The sequence below is a fragment of the Bos indicus genome, chromosome 19 (genome assembly GCF_029378745.1).
Source record: "Bos indicus isolate NIAB-ARS_2022 breed Sahiwal x Tharparkar chromosome 19, NIAB-ARS_B.indTharparkar_mat_pri_1.0, whole genome shotgun sequence".
Lineage (NCBI taxonomy): Eukaryota > Metazoa > Chordata > Mammalia > Artiodactyla > Bovidae > Bos > Bos indicus.
In genome coordinates this window covers 62422810-62447577 of record NC_091778.1, presented here as the reverse complement: position 1 = coordinate 62447577, position 24768 = coordinate 62422810, and the positions used below count along the sequence as shown (strand labels likewise).

General features: G+C 45.8%; 1 protein-coding gene across 1 annotated transcript in view; it reads left to right on the top strand.

Moving 5' to 3' along the window:
* The first annotated feature begins 857 nt into the window (after window positions 1-857).
* The window catches only part of MAP2K6 (mitogen-activated protein kinase kinase 6), a 106460-nt gene continuing 82549 nt past the window's right edge, over window positions 858-24768 (top strand). The window contains exon 1 of the mRNA XM_019981358.2: window positions 858-1151. Within this exon, the coding sequence (XP_019836917.2) occupies window positions 1136-1151 (16 nt within the window). The 5' untranslated portion in view covers window positions 858-1135. The remainder of the gene's footprint in view (window positions 1152-24768) is intronic.

Here is a 24768-nt window from a genome sequence, read left to right as displayed (position 1 = left end):
TGTCCAGCTCCTAGCTGTGAGCATTACCGGCTGACCCCAGGTCCTGGAGAGGGCCTGGCACACTCCAGTGTTTCAACAAAACTCGGTAAACTCTGCTGAACAAATCCGAGACATCTGACTGTTAATACAGCATGACCATCCACTTTCTCCCTGAGGCCAGGGGACTTTCCTAGACCCCTTCAGGTGAGAAACAACATCTAAGCAATTTAACTCTGATAAAGTTTGCTTTGACACATAAAAAGCAGAACTTCCTCCGTGATCCTTCCAGAAATGAGAACTCCGCACCGCCCCCCCCGCCTCCCCGCCTCCACCCTGCCCCAGCACTGAATTTCAGATTCCCCAAAGCGACCTGGACCTCTGCTTACTAAATAAAACTTTGCATCTTCTCTGCAGCCACCTCCCCCTGGCCAAATCACCAGCGAATTCTCCAGGCAAGAAAAAGGTTTTTTAAAAATGGACGTTTGAGGTGGGGGAAGAGAAACGTCTTCAGGCAGGAACCGTCCAACTGGTACTGCCCTGCAAACACGTGAAGCCCGAAACTGACTTTCTGAGCCGGCCGAGTGGTTTTCAGCCAAACCAATGTTTTTTAGCTGCTGTTTCAGGGGTTTTTAGAGAACACAGATGCCCGCTCCCCTCGGCCTTGCCCGGCTTCTCCCATCACCGGGTACCGAGTGCGTGTCCAACTTGTTTACCTGGACGCAAGCTCTGCCGCCTCCAATCTTCCCGCGCAGCGACCCGCGCGACCACGTGTCCTGAAGTCAGAGCCCCACGGACTCCGCTCAGGAACTACACTTCCCAGCGGCCCCCGCGCCCTTCGCAGGAAGGACGTCTGCGCACTAAGATACTCAGTTCCAAGTTTGGAGCTTTTAGCTGCCAGCCCTGGCCCATCATGTAGCTGCAGCACAGCCTTCCCTAACGTTGCAACTGGGGGAAAAATCACTTTCCAGTCTGCTTTGCAAGGCGTGCATTTCCATCTGGATCCCCTGGAAGTCCATCTGCTGCCTCGGTCAAGAGAAACTCCACTTGCATGAAGATTGCACGCCTGCAGCTTGCATCTTTGTTGCAAAACTAGCTACAGAAGAGAAGCCAGGCAAAGTCTTTTGTGCTCCCCTCCCCCATCAAAGGAAAGGGGAAAATGTCTCAGTCGAAAGGTAAGAGCCTATTTGCATTACTTGCAAAAAATGCAAAGGGTTGTGCATGCATTTATGAATGCATGGATGCAATTTACGCCTGGCGATTGCATTTTTAAGTTTGAGGTTTTCCACAGCTCAGTTGCATTTCCTGTTTAGTATGTGTCTTTTTTTTTTTTTTTTTGCAGACACAGAGAGTTCCTGTAAGGCAGGGCTTGCAGTTCAGCTGTGCATTGACGTTATTTGCATTCTTCTGCTAGGATTGCTGAGCTCTTTTTTGCCTTTTGCCCAGTCAGGAGAGATAGAGCAGGTTGGTAGCGTCTGAATGTGCAATGCTTTATATAATTATAAAATTCTGTAGTATGCACAGATATAATAGGTAATCTTATATGCGACAGGAATACGAACTTTTTAAAAAGTCGGTAGATGAAGATGAAAGGTAAAACTTGAGTTCAACTAGTAGGAAATTAATGTAATCTTATATTCCTTTGGGAATGAACCGTTGCGGTGCTAGTATTTAGCTACATTTCCATTGATATCGCTCTGAACATTAAGCAACTTTTGATTTTTAAAGGAAGTGAAGGTGAGTGATAGCATTTTACAAAAAAGCAGACAAGACGTCTTTCTCTTCCGAGATTTTGCACTTTACGCTAATTGCTTATTGGTTCACAGTATTTAGAAGCAGCAATAAGGACATCGATGTTTTATGTTTTCCCATTTGGGAGATGCTTTGCATCTCCAGGGAAAATATTGGGAGAAAAACTGTACTTCTAAGCTTTACCCCAAGGTGGGGGGACTGCACGGTTTCATTGACAACCATAATGAAATCTTTTAAGTGTGTAATTGCCTATATTTAGCATAGGTCAGAAGTTCAGGGTTATGGTTGTTTTATGTTTTTTTTTTCCTTGAAAAAAAATTTTATTTTTTTTACACAGTTGTATTTTACAGACCTAATGTTAGGCTGGGGGGTTAAAAATATAGAGATCCTGAAGTGACATTATAGAGCTGAGGGTATGTTATCAGGTGGCCCTGAGACTGTGACTTGTTTCAGAACAAATCCTCCTTGACCATGGGGAGAGCACATGCCCTGTGAGAATGTATGGAAGGGAGAGGTGGGCGCCAGGGAGAGGAGGGGCTCCGCAGGGTGAGTGGGTGAGTCCCAGGGAGTTCAAGTGTGTCCTGCATGTCCTGCAGCTCTTTGGGGAGCTGTGTCACTTTTTAGTTCTGTGTGATGAGAGTGGGAGTCATACATCTCAGCCCAGGAAGGAAGTAGCATATATTCTCAAAAATTCAAAGTAAGGCTCTTTCCTTCCTCTGGGTATTGGGAGAAAATGGAAATCTGAAAAGCTAAGAGCGCCCAAGTACCTAGAAATTGGCATTGTGAAGTGCCAGTGTTCCTTAATATTGGTAAAACCTGTGAGTACAGTCTCCTAATTGAGCAGAGAAATAATAGCTTAAAAGGGCATTCCAGGCTTTGATGTACGAGAGAGATGGCATCTGGTTACTTTGTATTTGCTGTATATTCACTCACGCATTCGGGTCATTTTAGTATATGAGTGGCTGTGTATCTATGTATATATGTGTGTGTATGTGTTGGGCACAGGATTTGGGGACATATAAAAATATTTCATATGTAAGTGTTTCATTCAAGGAATTTACTTGTGTTTGGTGAAACAGAGCGTGTATGCATATCATTGGGATGCAAGATAATTGCTTAGATCATGAAGCGAAATGGTGCATTTGTAATTTAGAGATGGCAGTGGTCTTCTCTCTGGGAGACAAGAGGGTAGTGCTCTAGTGAGCTTATCTTTGGACTTTAGGGTTTAAACTCAGTCATGTTTCTTTGTGAATTTTGGGGGCTCACTCCTAAGGCAGCTCCCTCCTAGCAGAGGAAGTTGGGAAGCTGACAGAGAAGTTAGCGTGACCCTCTTCCATGATGGGTGCTCTCATAATACATCGTGTGCTGGCAGTCCTTCACACGCATCCCCGTTTATCCAAGTGGTTGTCTTGATTGGATCCCATGTGGACGGTGCCTCTGGTGTGAACGTGGGATTCCTGTCCAAAAGGAAAACTTTTCGATGGAAGGAAGTGTGTGATTATTTCAGAAATGGCAGAGACTTTTGGCCTGGACTTTTCAGTGTGGACCTGGTCTAATTCAGCTACGGTATTCTCAAATGGCCAAGATTTTTTTTTTTTTTCACAGTACCAAACTTCTTTGTAATACTATAACCAAATGAAATGAAGGAAAAGCAAAAGGTGGCTACAACCTCATAGTAGTGAAGAATTTAACAACATGTTCAATTCAAGGACCTTTACGAACCTTCTAGATCACTGTAATTCGGTTTTTCAGACCTCTAATTTAAGGCACAGCAGAGGCAAAAGAATTACAGACTCCCCGGGAGCTGGGAGGGCTGGCTGACTCCTCTCCAGCCTCACCAACAGTGAGATTCCCAGAAAGAATTTCTTAAAAAGAAATTTTGTTTTCCACAGTTGTAACTTTAGGTGGTAGGCTTTTCAGCTTGTTTATATTAGCTGTCTGGGGTTGAGCTGACATTTTTCAAATATTAAAGTGGCAGAATGCCTTTTGAGGAAATCTGAAATGTAAGTTAACAGGAAGGGCACCCAGAGAGTGCAGGAATTCCTGCACTTTACCGGAAGACAGGCTACAGGAAAATGTGTCATCTACATTACCCCAGAGAGTAAAACTATTGTTATCAGCCACAATGATCTGAGGGAGGGACGGCCAGAGGGAGGGAGTCTGGCATCCCCCAGTTCACCTGAAAAGAGAGAAAAAGTTGGACCCTGTTACCAATGCACTTTTCTCACCCCCTGCTCGACTCACCTTTAAAAAATATTAGTTTGTCTTTGTTTAAAATAGTGGTAGGTACATTGTGTCGTGGGGACTGTGTGTCAGGGACAGTTCAGAAGCCTGTAGAGGACAGTGACAGGCAAGGACTGTCAGGGGACCCACCCCTACTGTGGGCTTTTTGCTTCTGAAATTTACGCCAGCCTGGGAAATGGAAAGTGTACATTTCTCATTCTGTAAATTCCTTTGTTAAGTTGTACCCGAGAGACTTGTCATGCTTAGCCTGTAATCTGAGCCAGTCTGTTTTATAGTCTCGTGCATCTCAGGACATAAAATCAGAAGAGGTGGCCTGGGCTTCCTGGGTTTGTTCTGTAGCCATGTGGCCTTCACGACTTTACAACACGCAGGTCAGCAACAGGGCTTCCCAGGGGGTCTCTGGGCGGTAAATCTGATGCTGGAGGAAAGGGTTGAGATTCTTGTTCCTTTGTTTTTCACAGATTAGTATCATTATAACTGCTTTACATTATCTTAAAGTTTGAAAGGTCTATAAGGAGTATTTTTAAAACTTAGGAAAGTGCCTAAGTAATACTTTATTGTAGAAACAGTTGAAATTGTAGGAAAGAAAAACAAGAATCATTAGTGACTGCAGTGTACATTTAGGCATATATCCTTTTGGACTTTTTTCATATTCTGATATATATGTGAATATGAATAAATCCAAAATGTTTATAAAATGATTTAGGAGCCTTTGGTTCACTTGCCAATAATACTATGAAATAGTCAAAGTTAATATATCGCTACATTAATAATCTAATTCTAATACTAGAATTTATTTAAATAGAACATGAATGTTTATTGGCTTTCAATGTTATGAGCATTGCTGTGATAAATGTCCCAGTTCAGACATTATATATACTATGGCCTTTGACTAAATTCCAGGACATAGAACTACAGGTTACGAATCTCTAATTCTTCCCCATACTGCATTCTTTTCTTCACCTTTTAAAAATAACTCTTTTATTACTATGAAGACAATATATACTCATTGAAAAAAAAATTCAAGCGGAAGAGAAATTCATAAGGAGAAAATAAAACTCGCTCAGAGTCACAGAACCCACAGCCGATTCCTGCTGACTCTTCGGGGACTCCCTGCATGTGAACATACGTGCTGTCTTACACTGCATGTGGTATTTCGCAGCCCGCTTTATACTGGATCGTGTATCATCGGAGAGCTTTACACAGGCATACACGTACAGCTTCCTCCTTCTTTTTAGCAGTTGCTCATTTTAATTTGTAAGAAGGTAACTCTTTCATCCGTCTCCAGTTGGACTCTCAGAGAGTTCCACTTTTTTACAGCTGTGCACAATACTGCCGGGACTATAACACCTTGAACACGTGTTTGTACGTCGGCCCAGCTGTCTCTGTAGGATGGATCCCGTGGAGTGGGAGTGCTGAGCGGAGGCTGGCGTGGCTGTGCTGCCCCCCAGGCTGCCAACACTGCTTCTTACTCTCCAGTGATGTTTGCAAGTGTTCACGCGCTCCTTTTAAGCATCCTGGTAAATGTTGCCATGTAGATTACTCTTCAGAGAGGTGATGCACACGCCTGTATGTAAAATGGAGAACCACCTGAAGCACACAGGCGAGTCTACACTCAGTGCTTGGTGGTGACCTAAATGGGAGTGAAGTCCAGAAGAGGGGGCAGCACGTATGCCCACGGCTGGTTCACCTGGCTGCACGGCAGAAGCCAGCACAACATCGTAAAGCAACTACATGCCAATAAAAATCAATTTAAAAATAAACAAAATAAAAGAGATAATGACAAGGACCTACTGCAGAGCACAGGGAACTCTATGTACTACTCTGTAGTAACCTACATGGGAAAAGAACTTGCAAAGGAACAGATACATGTATGTGTATAACTGAAGCATTTTGCTGGACATCTAAAACTGATACAGCATCATAAATCGACTATATCCCAATATAAACTTAAAAAAAAAAAAAAGGTTATGCTCTCTTTCCTTCATCCTGGGTATAATAATTGGAAATTTTTTTTTTTGCCAATTTGATAACAAGTGTTACTATTTTACTCTCATTTGAATTTTTTTAGTGATAAAAACGTTGAATTTTTCTTTTTGACATCTGTGTTTCATGAGGAATTTTTTTTCCTCATAAAATGTGTCTTTAAAAATTTTAATTTGGGGATCAGATTATTTTCAGAGTTAAGCCAGAACATTCCAAGATGGCAGAGCTTAGGTAATCATGGGTTCAAAGCCGGGTTCAACTTTCATGCGTCTAAACAGTTTAATTCCCTGGTGAGTTCTAATTTTAATTTTAACCAAAATGTCTTAAGTAAACATATACTTTGTAGACTCATTTTGTTCTACTGTCTGTAGCTATTCAAATCTGGATGACAATAATAAGAAAAGTATAATGATTTGATTTAAATTCCATCTGGAATTTACTAACTTCTGGACATCTGGGCATTTTCAGTTATCTCTACAGGCAAAAGTAGTTTTTCTCTGGTTTCATGAGTGATTCTTACCTAAGCACCTGGTTGTATTATGTGCATCGTGGCAGAATAATTCTTTTTTTTTTTTTTTTAGCTTCATGCGTAACAGCTAATCATAAAAGGGGTTTCCTTTGCTAGATTTGTTGGAAGCATGAAGGCAAGGCTCTGTTTTGATGACCTCAGAAATTGTATCAAGTCAGTCACCGTTCACATTTTCCTGATACAGCCTTCCTTACTCAATTCTCCTATTTATGCACCTGATATGAAGCAGTAGAATGTACAGCTGTGGAAAGGAGTTTTATAATCTAATCATCTCGTCTTACAAAGAGCGAACGGAAGCTCTGAAAGAAGGTGATTTGCCTGAAGACCGAGCCATGGGTGGGACTTACACCTCCTGATTCTTTGCCCCAGTGTTCTTTTCACTCAACCGCACACAAACACTCGGAATCCACATTTATAAAACATTTTTTCCAGAATCTTGAGGATATTTCACATTTTTTTGTTTTGTTTGTTTTTGTGGGAAGCATGCTGGCAGGCAGGGCCGACAGTACAATCAGCAGAGGTGCTTTCTGCACCCGAGTGAAACTGTGATACTTGATCACAGTGGTGGTTTTTTTTTTTTTAATCAATTTTCTGCCAAAGGATATTTTGCAAATGCTCTCATTTTAATTCCAGTGCCTACACTATACAGCTGCAAACTGTAGCCGCTGTAGTTGTTTGCCTTTTATGGATCATCTCTGAAAGCCTCTTGCTAGGTAGCTAACATTTCTTCTTCTGCATCTTGCAACTCTGCCTCTTTGAGCTTATGAGCAATAGGTGCTCAGTGAATGTCTGACAGTGCAAGTATTTTTCATCAGTGGGGCTCTCTATCATTTTCCATAAAAGGTGTGGGGTAAGCAAATTATAATGCAGTTTTCCTGTGTTTCCTTTTCCACACTGATGTCTCCACTCTGTCTTGGCTTGATTATTTGAAAGTTGCAAGGATAGCGTAAAAAGCAACTGAACCGTTCCTGAAGAAGTGTCATCCTGCCTGGGCCTTCTAAGCAGGTTTAAAGATTGCGTGATCCTCTCTCAGCTCAAAAAATACGCAGGACGAAGATGAGTTGTCTGGAGAGTCCAGTGGGATAGGATTGAAGTGAATTCCTTCATCCCGTGCTGGTTTTAGGAGCTGGTTGGCAAGTCACCTCTGAACTCGAGCATCTGAAAGGTTGTCAGAGATAAGCTGCCAGTTCTTAACAGCTGGCGGCCCTGTGACCAAGCAGGGACCTCTGCCCAGGTAAGCCCCAGTAGCAGGCTCCTCCTGGACCCACCACCACCACTGGCTTTGCCCCATCTCAGTCTTGTTCCCGCTCTGCTTCCTCACATATCTTCCTTCCTGTGAGCCAGTGCCTATGGTTTGGTACACGGTTCCTAAAACCCCCTCCTTCTGCTGTGGAAAGGTATTCACGTTATAACCTACATACACACACACACACGAAGTCTATCGCAAACCATCATAATTTAGTCAACTTAGTTCTGAGTTGTTCCTTATGCGATCTCTCAGTCGTGTCCGACTCTGCGACTGCACGGACTGCAGCAGGCCAGGCTTCTCTGTCCTCCGCTGTCTCCCAGAGTTTGCTCAAACTCATGTTCATTGAGCCGATGATCTATCGAACCATCTATCTTCTGTCACCCATTGACTAGGCTCTTGTTGGATCCCTCTTCGTCTGTTTTATTTTCTAGTCTGTATATTTATCCTTAAGTTGGGTTGGGGTCACCTTGCTTTTTCTTGTTTTCCCAGAGACAATTAGCTATAGATCTGAAGCCATCACAGCCCACACCCGTTACCCAGAGCTATCATCATCCTCATCGCTTATTATTTCTCAGTCACTTTTCAGGTGTTATGCTTTTGAACTTCACCTAAATCCCAGCAGGACAGATAGGCGTATATGTGCTCAGTCGTGTCTGACTCTTTGCCACTCCATGGACTGTAGCCCGCCAGGTTCCTCTGTCCTCGGCATTTCCCAGGCAAGAGTGCTGGAGTGGGTTTCCATTTCTTTCTCCAAGGAGTCTTCCTGACCCAGCCATGGAACCTGTGTCTCCGGCATTGGCGGGTGGATTCTTTACCCCTGAACCACCTGCAAAGCTCAGGAGGACAGGTACAGTTATTGCTAATTTACAAATGAAGACTCTGGGGCTTTGGAGAGTTCACTAACATGCCCGGGGCTGGAAAGCCAGCAGGCAGCCCAGGCAGGATGCAAAGCCTGGCCTGTCTGGCTGCAGGGCCGAAGCTCATCACTGGGGCCAGGAAACCACAGCCTGAAGGCCAAATCTGGACCCACCTGTTTTTTTTTTTTTAATTCATTTATTTTTAATTGAAGGATAATTGCTTCACAATGTCGTGTTGGTTTCTGCCATGTATCCACATGAATCAGCCAGCCTATGAGCCAAAATGGTTTACACATTTACCAATGATTGGAAAAAAGAATTAAAAAGAATAACATTTCATGACACAAGAAAGTTATATAAAATTCGAAGTCAGTGTCTACCGATAAAGTTTTATTGGGACACAGGTCTGCACATTCATTTCTGTGTGGTTGAGGGCTGCTTTCTCCCCGCAATTGTGTAGTCGAATCACTGTGATGGAGACTGCATGTCCTGCAGAGCCCAGAATATTGACTCTCTGGCCCTTTTCAGAAAAAGCTTGGTGACCTTGCCCTTTGTGACTTTCCTCAATCATGTGATGACTCCTGGTCCATATTACATTCCTCTTTGGCTTTAATTGGAAGTCGTTAACCTGGATGGCCACTCACCCGGGACGCAGCCGGTGGCCTCGGGCCCCGCCCACAGGAAGCGTCTGAGTGGCGTTTCTCCCAGCCGTGACACTGGTGGGCCATTGCTCATTTCCGCCCGGCTGAGCGTCCTGGCTCGTTGGCCCATCCCGAGTCCTGTCCCCTATGCCCCACTCTTCCTGTTTGCTTTGCGTTTCTTTTATGTTCTCATCTTTCTTTTCCTGCCCCTTTGAGAAACTGATCATTAGTCTTCCCCTGGTCCCTTCATCCTCCGCTTCTTTGTCCCACATTTTGCGCAAAAAGCCAATGAACTAAAACCAAGGCATGCTCCCACACTGCCTGGCTTTTTGGGTTGGTATCGTGACACAGCTCAGGGCTGCCATCATGTCTTTTGTGTGGCCAAGGACAGGACCCTCCTTCCGTCATCATCCGTCTCACCCGGGCAGGTTATCGCCTCCTGCGAAGGTTGGAGCCACTGTCCCACCTGGGCTCGCGCTCAGTAACTCAATCGTGTCTGACGCATGGCGACCCCCTGGACTGTAGCCCGCCAGGCTCCCCTGTCCATGGGATTCTCCAGGAAAGAATAGTGGAGTGGGTTGCCATTTCCTTCTCCAGGGATCTTCCTGACCCAGGGACTGAACCCGTCTCCTACGTCGGCTCCGTTGGCAGGCAGATTCTTGACCGCTGATGCCACCTGGGAAGCCCATTTTCTCATTTGAGCTCCCCCAAATCTGGATGGACAGTTGCGTTTTGTGTGTGAGGATCCTGTTGCTTTGAGTCGCTGTGTATTAATATTTGAGGTTGTGTATTAATATTTATCAGGGAAGGTCCTGGCAAAGGTTCTGGAAATGAGGGAAGGGGACGACATGGAAGGAGGTAATGTGAAGACAGAGTTGCTTTGGATGGTTGAGCCCAGATTGCTCATCGTCTCCAAAGTGAGGTCTGCTTTAGCCCCCTACAAGGAAGTGCTGTCATTCCTGTGATCCAAGATGGTAGCATCACTGTGGAGGCTTTCATATTCCACATAACTGCACTCAGCGATGAACATATCTCATTCTCACCTCAGCAGGGCCTGATGTGATGATGCCCCATTTTGTATATGAGCACCTGAGGCCAGAGGTTAAATGTCATGGTTGATTGTGACAGAGCAGAGCTTTAATCACGGTCTGTGTGACCCCAGCACCTGATTTCCTGGCTCCTCCACTTGAGGGGCCACTCCATCATAAATGTCTGAACCCATTACCTGGAAGACACGGTTGGAGACAGAAAGCATGGATGGGTTCCGTGGGAACTTGTGCACACCAGGGTCACGTGTTGTCATTAGGAGGGGCTGACTGGTGTTTCCCTGTGGATAGCTTCCTTTTGAGATGTTCCTTTAAGCCTAAAATATTGAGTCTGACTCATCCTGAGAGTTCAGGTGGAATTCCAAGTACAAACTGCCCATTGGTTAAAGGAAGCTGGTTATGCTTGGTCTACTGACACACTGGTGTGTACAGACCAGTAGACAGAAATTTGTTGAGCGTCAGTAATGAATGGCAACCCACTCCATTGTTCTTGCTTGAGAATCCCGGGGACCGGAGCCTCGTGGGCTGCCGTCTATGGGGTCGCACAAAGTCGGACACGACTGAAGCGACTTAGCAGCAGCAGCAGCAGTAATGAATGGTGATTCCGTTACCTGTCTTAGAGTCTGTAACTAAGCAGATCTAAACCTTATGTGTTTCTGTGCACATCGAAGTGAAATTGCTTTAAAACAGTAAGAAAAAGGCAGCCAGTCTGGCAACATATCTCAGTAGAGGACTAATGCCTTGTTGGGTTAGTGATTTCCTTTTGTCTTGGTTGTTTCTATGTAGATGTGACAAGTACAGTTTCCTTGGAACTGTGAATGAATCTGCATCTTCCCTGTTTTCCTTTTCTACTGGAAGGTGTGGAAGAAACCAGAATTTCCTCTTTTTTGTGTGTGGTTGAAGAGGCAGGTGTGAATCTTCTTTCAAGGCGATGAATTCTCTCCCAGCTTTCTCTCAGAGCAGAACAGTCAAACCCAGGCTCCAGCCACTTCCTGTGATCCCCAAGGAAGCCCTGGGGGTGGATGGCCGGGTGTTCAGGGACAAGCTATTCATTCCTTTCCTCTGCGCCCCCTCCTCCAACCCCGCATGGGAAGGATGAGTTAGAGATAAGGGTGAAGCAAGAACCTGGAGAACCAGTAGGAGCAGAATGGTTCAGACCTGCAGCTCCCAAGTCCTACTAAATTTATAGATCAGTCTAACTGGAACTGACTTCTTTACTGCAAGTTTAAGCCTTTTATCCCAAGATAAATATGTGATTTATTTAAGTTTTCTTTTATGTACCTCAATAGAAATATAACATTTTCTCCGAGAAGATTCTGCTGGTTTCTAGTTAAACGTATTCCTAGGTATTTAAAAAAAATGTTTCTATTGCTCCTGTTAACATATCTAGAAGTATATTTATCATAATGATAGTATTAGTTGCTCAGTTGTGTCTGACTCTTTGTGACCCCATGAACTGTAGCCCGCCAGGCTCCTCTATCCATGGAATTCTCCACGCAGGAATACTGGAGTGGGTTGCCATTCCCTTCTCTAGGGGATCTTCCTGACCCAGGGATTGAATCCAGGTCTCCTGCACTGCAGGGAGAATCTTTACTGTCTGAGCCAACGGGGAAGCCATATTTATCAATATCTATCTATATATAGCGATATACAGAGTGATCTTTAAAATATATAATATATAAACAAATAACTTTAAAAAAACACTCTATTTTATATTGGAGTATAGCCGATTAACAATAGTTTATCGGCTATGAATTATAGTCAATGGTTTCAGGTGGGCAGCAAAGTGACTCAGCTGGACGTTTACATGTATCCACTCTCCCCCAAACTCCCCTCCCATCCAGGCTGCCACATAACACTGAGCAGAGTTCCCTGAGCTGTACAGCAGGTCCTCGTTGGTTATCCATTTTATTTTATTTTTTTGTTTTTTATTTTTTTTGGTTATCCGTTTTAAATGAAGCAGCTAAGCGGATACCATTTTGACTGTTATGTTCAAGATACCTTGTTGGGTGGAACAGACAGAAATGCACTCTGCTCTATTTTTTAACTTACTAGGAGCCTTGAAGAATCTACTTGATTTTTACCTTCCATTTCCTGACCTGCTGAATGGAGACTGACACATTCACAGCATTGTTAAAAAAATTTAGCAAGATGGGACTTCCCTGATGGTCCATTGGCTAAGACTCTGAGCTCTTGGTACAGGGGGCCCGGGTTGGGGAACTAGATTCCATGCGCCACAACGAAAGGTCCTGCATGCCGCAACTGAGGCCTGGAGAAATCAATAAATCAATAAATATTTTTTAAAACGATAATATTTGTAAGGTACTTAAAACAGTGCCTGGCACATAGTAAGCACTCAATAAATCATAGCTATTAAAAAGAAAATTAAGCAAGGCTATGTGTGTGATGTGCTTTGGGCAGTGCTTGGCATTTGTTTATTATACAGTATTTATTGAGACCCCTGCTGGGTTTGAGGCACTGGGCTATAGTAAGCTGGCCATAAACATAACCCTCTTTCTTTCTCTCCATCTGCTTAAGGAGCTTATAGTCTAGTGGGAGGTAAGATTGCAGAGAAATGTGTAGAATACAAGCTAGAATCTTAGATATGCTTAGAATAGACACTGTGGATTAAAAAGCCTTATAGATGAGGAGGAGATCAGGAACATTTTTACCATGAGTGTGTAAGTGTCAATCAGATTTTCACAGTAGATGAGAATGTCATGACAAAGCTAGACAGCATATTAGAAAGCAGAGATATCACTTTGCTGACAAAGGTCTATATAGTCAAAGCTATGGTTTTTCCAGTAGTCATCTATGGATGTGAGAGTTGGACCATAAAGAAGGCTGAGCGCCAAAGAAATGATGTTTTTGAACTGAGGTGTTGGGGAAGACTCTTGCGAGTCCCTTGGACAGCAAGGAGATCCAACCAGTCCATCCTAAAGGAAATCAGTCCTGAATAGTCATTGGAAGGACTGATGCTGAAGCTGAAACCCCAATACTTTTGCTACCTGATATGAAGAGCCAACTCATTGGAAAAGACCCTGATGCTGGGAAAGATTGAAGAAAAAGGAGAAGGGGGCCACAGAGGATGAGATGGCATCACCAACTCAATGGACATGAATTTGAGCAAACTCCAGAAGATCGTAGGGGCTTCCCTCTAGCTCAGACGGTAAAGAATCTGCCTACAATGCAGGAGACCTGGGTTCGATCCCCAGGCAGGGAAGATCCCCTGGAGAAGGGAATGACAACCCACTCCAGTATTCTTGCCTGGGAAATCCCATGGACAGAGGAGCCTGGCAGGCCTTGAAAAGAGTCCACGGGATCACAAAGAGTTGGACATGACTTAGTGACTGAACGACAACAAACACAGGCCGAACAATTTCTTAGAAGAATGAAAAAAGAGAAGATGGCCTTAGGAAAGTCTCTGGAGTTTCGAAGACCTTATGTATGTTTTCTAAGAACTTCCTTTTTCTACTTACCTCAATACTGTACTTACTGCTTATGATCACAATAGGTTAACAAGCGAGACGTGTCCTATGTCATACTTTTAGGCGTTTTTTTTTTTTTGGATTGTGGAAACTCCAGGAAACCTAGAGGTTAATAGTTAAACAAGTATATCATATCAGCTGGGTTTATGGGCACAGTGTAATTATATAAGCAAGCTGTTGGTTCAATAATCAGCGTCTTTGCTAGGTCACAGAATACTTTCCAGAGCATGACCACAGCTGCAGTTTCATTTTTTTTATAACCTGCCAACCTGCCTTTTCCATTTCTCAGTCCCTTCTCCCTTTTCTAGAATCATCTGAAGGCAGTTGAAAAGAAGGAAAAACATCCTTCGAATTCGCCTTTTACTTTTGAAAAGTGAAAGTGTTAGTCGCTCAGGCGTGTCTGACTCTTTGTGACCCCCTGGATTGTAGCCCGCCAGGCTCCTCTGACCATGGAATTCTCCAGGCAAGAATACTGGAGTGGGTTGCCATCTTCCAGGGAATCTTCCCAACCCGGGGATTGAACCCTTGTCTCCTACATTGGCAGGGAGGTTCTTTACCACTGAGCCACCAGAGATGCCCCCTTTTACTTTGACCTGAGGAGAAATGCTCTAGAAAGTTCTTTGTTTTACCAAACTTACTTACTCAAGCCTGATACCAGGGGCTGGCCAGGGAGTTCATACATTTTTTGTGTGTGTTTTTAATTTCAGGAAAATTCCATGTAAAAGAGAAATATATTTAATACAGTTGGCATTTCCATACAATTGTTAGGTTACATTCGTTTTTTTTCTTTCATTATCTTGGTTTGACAAACACAGTGGCCTACAGCTCTGGAGTTCACAATAGACTATTTCTCGGTGTAGTAAGTACTGAGTCAGCTTCTTTCTCCTCGGTGACTTCAGTCAACTCATGGTCTGTGGAGTGGAGTAGGTGGGTGGATTGATCACTGCCCCCCTGCCCGCCCCCTAGTCTGAGTCAGGAAAACCATGGGGCAGCTTGTGCGTCGTCACCTTGCTGAGCAGTTAAAAGAGACCACGTGACCCGACCAGGGGGATAGGACCTGCCAGGTCTGTGATCTCCCGCAGGTGGCTTGCCAAGTCTCCTTGCTTGGGACTTTGCTCCTGAGTAAGCTTCTATTTTTATAGATAAAGAAGGGGGAACATGTAGATTTAATTCTGAAATTGATTTAAGAATGAGATGGAAATTTGGATATGTCAGGGTTGTTATTTTTTAGTCGCAAAGTCGTGTCCAACTCTTTTGCAACCCTGTGGACTGTAGCCTGCCAGACTTCTGTGTCCATGGGATTTCCCGGGCAAGAATACTGGAGTGGGTTGCCATTTCCTCCTCCTGGGGATCTTCCTGATCTAGGGATGGAACCTGCATTTCCTGCATTGGCAGGCGGGTTCTTTACCGCTGAGCCATCTGGGAAGTCCACGTTTAGGGTAGGATGATGTTTTTTCAAGTTACATTTCAGTCTTTCTTTTCTGATGTGACATGTCTAAGGATAAGACCTCGGGTGGATGAGACTGCGTGTGGGAGGCCGAGGGCCAGGTATTGATATTTCATGGTTGACTTTAACATGCATTATTGAAGAATTATATAAATAATCTGCAGCTTGCCCTGGGCTCGGTGACTACAAAGTCAGCTAGATTTCCATCTCTACCTTCAAGAAGCTCACCGACTGGGGGGATGTGTTGGTCTGCAGGGGCCGCTGTAATGGAGTACTGCTGATGGGGTGACTTGCACAACAGAAACGCGTTGTCTCTCGGTTCTGGGGGCGGGAAGTCTGAGATTCAGGTGTCAGCAGGGTAGATTCCTTCTGAGAACTAACCAGGGACTGTCCGCTCTGCTTCTGGGGGCTTGCCGGGGGTCTTTGGCATTGCTTGGCTCCTAGAAGCAGCTCCCAGATCCTTGCCTTCACTGTTGCCTGGACTTCTCCCATGGAGGTGCCTTTGTCAAATTTCTCCTTTTTATCCACTCGTCAGTCCTGTTGGGTTGGAAGTTCACCCTAATCCTGTGTGACTCATTTTGATGATATATTTGTTGTGGTTCAGTTGCTCAGTCATATCCCACTCCTTGCGACCCCAGGGACTGCAGCCCACCAGGCTTCCCTGTCCTTCAGCACTCCCAGAGTTTGCTCAAACTCATGTCCATTGATGATATATGCAACCGCCCAATTGCTCTGTCAGAGAAATTCTCCCTTTCTGAGGTGCTGGGCGTCAGCAACTTGGGGGAAGGGCCACAGTTCAGTCCACAGCATGAGAAGACGAGCATGTCAGCAGGTTAACGCTACGGCATATGACTCGAGTGTCCGTTCTGGTACGAGGTGCAGAGGCAGGAGAGGGCACCCTCCTGGGGGAGAGCCTGTGGGTCTGGGGGGGATGCCACCTTGGCAGAACAGAACTTCGGGTTTGGTGCTTTCTGCAAGAATCAGCAAGTAAGATGGGAGACTTGCCCTGTGGTCCCTGAGCCCACTACCTGCTGTTTCGTCTGATTTTCTGTCATTAGTGACAGACTGGATTCTTCTAAATTAGGGGAGTGGGGGGAGGTGTGTGTGTGAAGGTGGAGCCCACACACACACACGCTGTTGCTGTCTTGATTCCCCAAACTTAAATCGTGCCTGGTGGTGATGACGAGACCGGCAGGGTGACCCTGTCAGAGGTCGTCCCAAGCCCTTCCGTGTGCAGACGTGGAGGTGGGCCTGGGGAGTTGGGGCATATCCTGCTTTGTAACAAACGGTTCCAGTCCTCACGGAACAAAGCTTAAGAGGGACTGGGAGTGAGTAAGAACCAAGGATCTGCAGCCAGGCAAAGCTTATTTTTAGCAAAGGCCTGTAAGCCTTAAAAAAAAGTACTACTCGAGTGTTACCAAGCTCTTCCAATATTGATTGTTAACAAGAAGTCTTTTCAACTTGTGTGTCTGTTTATTCCTGTTAATTGTTGTTTAGTCATGTCCGAATCCGTGCGACCCGACGGACCGTAGCCCCCAGGCTTCTCTGTCCCTGGGATTCTCCAGGCAAGAACACTGGAATGGGCTGCCATGCTGTCCTCCAGGGGATCTTTCGGACACAGGGATTGAACCCATGTCTCCTGCACTGGCAGGCGGATTCTTAACCACTGAGCCACCTGGGAAGCTCATTCATGTTAATAGGCAGTTTTATTTTCTTGATGTGGTTCTGAGTATGTTTAGCATAGAATTTTGACTCAGAGTACCAGGACCAGTTTCAGGAAGAGGGGACAGTAAAGGATGAAATGGTCAGGATGTGTTAGATGAGGTGGCAGGGGAAGGTCAGGGGAAAGGGACTTCCCCCCAGGTTAGGACAGATGTCCGTCATCTGTCCTTGTGCTGCCATGGGGGCACCCTGCTGATGGGGCGGGGCCAGGGGGCACCCAGAACAAGCCACGGGAAGGTAAGACCTCCCCCAGAGCTGGGTGCAGGGTCTGGGGGCAGGTGATCCAACAGAAAGGGGACAGGTGGGCAGGAGGGTGTGGCGGTAAGGCGAGAGTTAGGTGAGTGACGATGGAAGGGAACAAGGAAATACTCAACAGGGCCGTCAGTTGGGAAGCAGGGATCAGAGAGGGAGACGCCCTGAGGACCTAGGGTGAAGAAGTCCAGCTCGCCTGTGCATTTTTGTTGACTCTTGGCGCTGCCCAGGCGGCGCTAATGGTAAAGAACCCGCCTGCCAAAGCAGGAGACGTGGGTTCGATCTCTGGGTTAGGAAGATCCCCTGGAGGAGGGCATGGCAACCCACTCCAGTGTTCTTGCCTGGAGAATCCCGTGGACAGAGGAGCCTGGCAGGTTACAGTCCGTGGGGCCGCACAGATTCGGTCAGGACCGAAGCGACTGAGCACGCGCGTGCTGCAGCTGAGAACCGAGCGTCCGCCTCGCCTGTTGCCGGCAGCTTCGCAGCAGTCTCGGTCCACCTGGCCGTGGTGTGGTCTTGCCTTCCCGGCGGCCCGTGCAGCCGGGTTGGACGAATACGCGGGAAAGGAGCGCCTGGAACGCGTCTGCGGCTTGTTGAGGCCCGGGATCGTCTCCCCGCCGAGCGCCTGCACAGGGCTCTGACGCGGGACCAACAGGCTCAGAGGGAAACAGGAAGTGGGGAAGCCACTAGATGCTCAGGACTCTGGTTCTAGGACTGAAACCGGCCTCCGATTTTTCATCTCCGATCAGGAAGTGAATACGGCCTCATGTGAGCAAGCAGCCCTGACTCCTCGTCATCCGCTTCCGAGGCAGGGACGTCCCTGGCGGTCCAGTGGTTAAGACTCTGTGCTTCCAATGCGGGGGTCGCGGGTTCCATCCCCAGTCAGGGAACTAAGATCCCGCGTGCCACGACGTGGTGAAGCCAAAAATAGCCGTTCCAAGGCAAATCTGGGAATAAGGAATCCAACTTCTGGACGAAAGTTTGTGCTGCTTTTCTGTTCTAAAAAGGGCCTCACGGGGCACCTTAAGCTAGGCTAATACGGGGCTTGCGGATTTCTGGCTTCCGTTGTGTCCTACTCTGCGACCTAGACACTTTCATTCCCATTTATGACACTCCATCCTCAGTAGGGAGTGATTTTTTTGATGCCTACCTTGTGCAAGGGTTTGTAATAAGCACCAAACTTATTAGCACTAATATTCAAAAAAACCCAAGAGGCAGGTAGAATTATCCCCATTTTACAAAGGAGGAAACTGGAACTCATGTTAATAAGTTGCCCAGGATCCTACCGTTGGTGGTTTGCAGTGCTGGGATTTGAGTCTGGTTCACTGAAATTCCACAGTCTTGTGTTTTTCACTATGTAACCGCCCTGTGAAAATAGTGAAAAACAGAAACACTCTATTGAACAATGAAAAGAGGAGAGCTGACGTCACAGGTGCCCGCCTGGTGTAACTGTGATGATGGAGAATGAGAGCTTCAGTGGAGAGATGCTTATGACCCAGCAAGAGTGGATGCAGAAATTCAGGCGGAATGATTGCAGGTCTGTATGTGTTTGTGTATTTGTGTGGTTACTTCTACCTCAAATCAAAGAGTCTTTATTAAGGAGGTACCGCTGAGCCTGTAGGAACTGAGGAAGGCATTTCTGAGTCCCCTCCTCTGTCTCTCCCTACCCCGGGACCCTCATTCTGCTTTTTCCCAAGAGTCTTTACTCTTTTCCCCTGCAGATGAGGCGTTGGTACCTTATCAGTAGGCACGGGGTTTAGAAGAGCCGCCAGCCCAGCATCTCTGTCACTGTAGCTGAGTCCCCACCATTCTTTGACTCGTTACCATCTCTGGTCTGAGATCAGACTCTCTATTTTGCCAAAGGGAAAAAAAAATTCGGAAGATGAGAAGCTGGATCTGAGCTAGCTGTTCTTGTGCACAAGGAGCATGAGGAGAAAACACAGGGCCCGCTGCCCACGAGGTAGGGACGCAAGTGAGGCCCGTGCACTGACAGCACGAGGCAGGAAATACACGAGCAAATGGGAACAGTGAATGCAGCTGCTTAGCCTTAAACTCGAGTGAAGCTTTGACAGTAGTGTGACCTGTGGCAGTTTATGTTTGGGTGATATTTTTAAAACTTGCATGGTATGAACAATGGAGAACTTGGTTATTCAGGAAGGAGCTGTGTCTATTGATATTCGCTTATATTGTCTATGGGTGGAAAAGGCTCAGACCGTATATGCTATCCTTTGTCCTGTTGCTGGTTGCCTTTGTAAGGAGCCCAAGTGAGCAGTAAAAAGATCACTAATACCATCTGGTGCTACTGAGTCGATGCCCTTGAACTGATAAACGGCACAGAAAAGGCGCTGTGATGCTCTCCAGTGGCTGAGAGATAAATACAAGATTAACTTTCCACTGTTGTGACAGTTGGCCAAGTGTATGTGGACAGGGTCTGGGCGGTAGAGAGACACCGGCGGAACGTGAAGAGTTTGGAACCACGGTGATCATGTCTAGTCGGGACCCTAGACACCATCGGCCAAGCGCTTCCCTTTGAGCTGCTGCTGTTCATTTGCTCAGTCGTGTCTGACTCTTTGTGACCCGGTGGACCACAGCTCGCCAGGCTTCCCTGTCCTTCAGTCTCTCCTGGAGTTTGCTGAGACTCGTGTCCTCTGAGTCGGTGATGCCATCTCACCCACTCCCCCCTCCTTCCCCTCTTGCCTTCAGTCTTTCCCAACATCAGGATCTTTTCCAATGAATCAGCTTTTGCATCAGGTGGCCAAAGTACTGGAGCTTCAGCTTCAGCATCAGTCCTTCCAATGAATAGTCAGGGCTGATTTCCTTTCGGATGGACTGGTTTGATCTCCTTGCAGTCCAAGGGACTCTCAAAGAGTATTCTCCAGCACCATGATTCAAAAGTATTGATTCTTTGGCACTCAGCCTTCTTTGTGATCCAACTCTCACATCTGTACATGACTACTGGAAAAACCATAGCTTTGACAATATGGACGTTTGTCAGCAAAGTGGTATCTCTGCTTTTTAATATGCTGTCTTGGTTTGTCATAGCTTTTCTTCCAAGGAGCAAGCGACTTTTAATTTCATGGCTGCAGTCACCATCTGCAGTGATTTTGGAGCCCAAGAATATAAAATCTGTCACTGTTTCTACTTTTCTCCCCATCTATTTGCCACGAAGTGATGGGACTGGATGCCATGATCTTAGTGTTTTGAATGTTGAGTTTTAAGCCAGCCTTTTCACTCTCCTCTTTCACTCTCATCAAGAGGCTCTTTAGTTCCTCTTCACTTTATAGATGAGGCAATTATGATCCAGAGGGTTAAGTCATTGGGAAATCCAAGGTCATAGTGTATTAGGTCAGGAGGACAGGTCTCCTGACTCTCGAGTGGGCTGTTGTTAGCATCCTGGGTGCATCTTGGTGCTAAGCCAACCTATGCCTCTCTGGAGAGCCCTTACATTCACCCCATGAAGACAGAAACTGACTCCTGAGTCCTAAAGATTAAAAATACACGAGCGCCGGGCCCAGAAGTCAGGACCTCTGCTCATTCCGTTGGTCATCAGATGACGGAATGGGTCTGTTCAGTCCTGCACACAGTCATTCATCCACCTAATCATCCCCTGACCACGTGTTAGATGCTTCTTGGTGTGGTTCACGGCACCTGGGAAGGTGCAGAGAGGTGATTCCAACTTGAAAGAAGCTCACGTTCTAATGAGGGAACGTGCGTGTGTACCAACATTTGTGATTTAACAAGAGCTCAAAGGAAAGGTTGGGCTTCCCAGCTGGCACAGTGGTAAAGAACCCGCCTGCCAATGCAGGAGATGCAAGAGACAGGAGTTCCATCCCTGGGTTGGGAAGATCCCCTGGAGGAGGAAACGGCAGCCCACTCCAGTACTCTTGCCTGGGAAATCCCATGATTTCCCTTTGCATCCCATGAACTCCCATGAGAGGAGCCTGGTGAGCTACAGTGCACAGGGTTGCAAAGAGTGAGACACAACTGGGCATGTGCAAGCAGAAAGGCTGAGCAAGTGCTTGGATCTTGGAGAGGGAACAGGAGACCTGGAGAGTGGGTGGGGGCAGGGAGTCCAGGCAGACCAGCCCCAGGCTGGGGGGGCTGTGTGTGCACGCATGCGTGTCTGGGAAGTCCTGAAATCGCGTGTGTCCACAGTGCTGGGGGTCCTCCGGCAGGGCAGGGAGGTGAGGCAGGGGAAAAGGCAGGGCCACGGGAGGGGAGACCTTGCGGCTTATTCGTGGCCGGGCCCCCGTCCGCAGCATGAAATTCTCCCGAGAGGGGCTTTCTTTCAGCAGCTAGATGAATATAGTTTTGTATTTTAGACTCAGCGCTGCATGTCTGTCCCTTGGCAACAGGTTTTGTTAATATTCTGAGCCGGGTTTAAAGTGAAGAGCCAAATTGGCAATGAAGTGTCTTCCTTTGGCAAGTCTGACACTAACTTTATCAGTAGGGAAAAAAAAAAGATATCAAGTTTTATGGGAAATCGTTCGCAAGGGTTGATTAGTATTGGTGGTTCTCTTTCCCTCCCATCTGATGACTCAACTCATAGCTCACAGTGACGTTTTGTTGGCACTTGGCCAGGTCTTGCTCACCCAGAGGCCTGATGATAAGGTTTTCATTCATGGGGGCAGGTCTCCCACCCTGCTTCTTCTGGTTTTTAGCTGGGGAGCTTGACATTCTTGCCTGCTAAGCCCCCGGGGAGATGGCATGCTTACTCTGTTGGCTTTTCTGGCTGAGGGCAGGCGAGCACTGCTGACAGATAAGGGCCTCTTACTGAGCAGAAACTGCAGCCCGAGTGCTCGAGCCTGAGGTTCTAACTGTCCGAACCTTTGGACGAGAGTCCTGGTCTCTGCAAAAGGCAGACTGCTCTATGAGCCCCAGCTGGCTATCAACGTGTGAGATGGGGACTCTTCCCTGGTGGTCCATGACTAAGACTCCGAGCTCCCAAGGCCGGGGGCCCGGGTTCAGCCCCTGGTCAGGGAAATAGATTGCACAAGCCGCAGGTAGGACCTGATGCAGCCACATAAATGTGCTTTTAAAACAGTGCAAGAGGGAGCACCTCAGTGAAGAAGAAACGCAAAACCAAACCTGAGGTGGTTTCTTCCAAACTTCCTGAGCAGTTAATATTATTTTTGTGTCATTTTCAACTTTCTTTTTTTTTTTAACTCAAAATTTCCAAAGCCTGTATCCACAGTGTTGCAAAGTTCCTAGCAACAAACTTAGCAACACATTAGAGAAAAAAACAGTTAACCAGTTTCTGTATTTTCCACTGGATTTGTAATCTCATCTATTTCATCTTACCTCCTTGGGCCTTGGTTTCCTCTTGTAAATAGGTGGTCATTAAATTCTGTTGTTTTAAAGACATGCTTAGGTTGATTGGGAAGATACATTAAAGCTAGAACATGTAGAGAATACAGAGAGACAGTGCAAATTCAGAAGCATGATATTAAGACAGATGAATCCTAGTGGATGAAGTATTTCAGACATGTCACCCTTCCTGTACTCCGTTTGGGTTCCAGCAAATCACCCATGGTTTCATTGTTTTTGGTAGAAGTTTGGAAGAAATTAACTACTTAAATCATACTCTAATAGTAACCTGATTTTATGTATAACTGGATTCTTGTTTGTTTTCCAAAATACATTTATGCATTTTAAACCCCTCTAAGAATCAAAGATAAACATGACCTTGCAATTCTACTTCTGGGCATACATCTGGAGAAAACTAATTAAAAAAGATACACGCACCCCTGTGTTCGTAGCAGCACTATTGAAAATAACAAAGACATGGAAGCAATCGTGTCCATCAACAGATGCAGGGATGGAGAAGACGTGTTACACACACAGGGGAACATTACTCGGCCGTGAAAAAGGATGAAGCAGTGCCATCTGCAGCGATATGCACGGACCTATAGATTATAATACTGAGTGAAGTAAGCCAGGTAAAGACAGACACAATGTGATATCACATGTGTGGAATCTGAAATAATGATACAAGTGAACTTTTCTGCGAAACACAACAAGACGCACCTACTTAGAAAATAAACCTGTGCCTACCAAAGGGGAAGGGCAGAGGGAGGGATAAATTAGGAGTTTGGGCTTAACATATACACACTGCTGCTGCTGCAGCTGCTACTGCTACGTCGCTTCAGGCATGTCCAACTCTGTGCGACCCCATAGACAGCAGCCCATCAGGCTCCTCCATCCCTGGGATTCTCCAGGCAAAAACACTGGAGTGGGTCGCCATTTCCTTCTCCAATGCATGACAGTGAAAAGTGAAAGTGAAGACGCTCAGTCGTGTCCGACTCTTCGTGACCCCATGGACTGTAGCCTACCAGGCTCCTCCGCCCATGGGATTTTCCAGGCAAGAGTACTGGAGTGGGGTGCCATTGCCTTCTCCAATATACACACTAGTATTTATAAAATAGATTAACAACGAGGACCTGCTGTTTAGCACAGGGAACTATATTCACGGTCTTGTAATAACCTATAATGGAAAAGAATCTGAAAAAAGATATATATGTGTGTGTGTGTATATATATGTGTGTGTGTGGTATATATATGTAAGGTGGTCTGGTATTCACATCTCTTACATATTTTATGTATCTTATGTATATATATAACTGCATCACTGTGTTGAACACCAGAAGCTAATACAACATTGTCAATTTAAAAAAAAAAGAAAAAAGCTGAATAGTGGAGACTGAGGAAGAGTTCGTTCTTTATGTAAGTTGTAGATGCAAGATTCCATGACCAAGAAAGGTAAGGAAGTCTTTTTTAATAAAAAGGACAGATTCACCTTTATGGGTTGTTTTAGACCTGAGGTTCCTAAAAGTTAAATAAAAAAAAAACAAACTGGAAAATACTTCAATCATTTGGAAATGATTTAAAGGAAAAAAATACACATGCTGCCAGCAGTGTTAGATCATTAGAGTGCAAACACTTTAAAAGAAGTACAGCCATCACACTTCTCTGTCCTCTGCAGAGACTTCGTCTTGGAAAGATAGCAAGTTTGCAAATTAACAGATCTTGCTTGCTCCTTGTAAGAAAAGCTATGACAAACCTAGATAGCGCATTAAAAAGCAGAGACATCAGTTTGTTGACAAACGTCCATGTTGTCAAAGCTATGGTTTTTCCAGTAGTCATGTACAGATGTGAGCATTTGACCGCAAAGAAGGCTGAGTGGCAAAGAATTGATGCTTTTGAGCTGTGGTGTTGGAGAAGATTCTTGAGAGTCCCTTGAACAGCAAGGAGATCCCACCAGTCCATTCTAAAAGAAATCAACCCTGACTATTCATTGGAAGGACTGATGCTGAAGCCGAAGCTCCAATGTTATGGTCACCTGATATGAAGAGCTGACTCAGTTGAAAAGACCCTGATGCTGGGAAAGATTGAGGGCAGGAGGAGAAGGGGATGACAGAGGATGAGAGGTTGGATGGCATCACCAACTCAATGGCCATGAATTTGAGCAAGCTCTGGGAGATGGTGATGGACAGGGAGGCCTGGCGTGCTGTGGTCCATGGGGTCGCAAAGCACTGGACACAACTTAGTGGCTGAACAACAACATTTAAATTTCATTCTT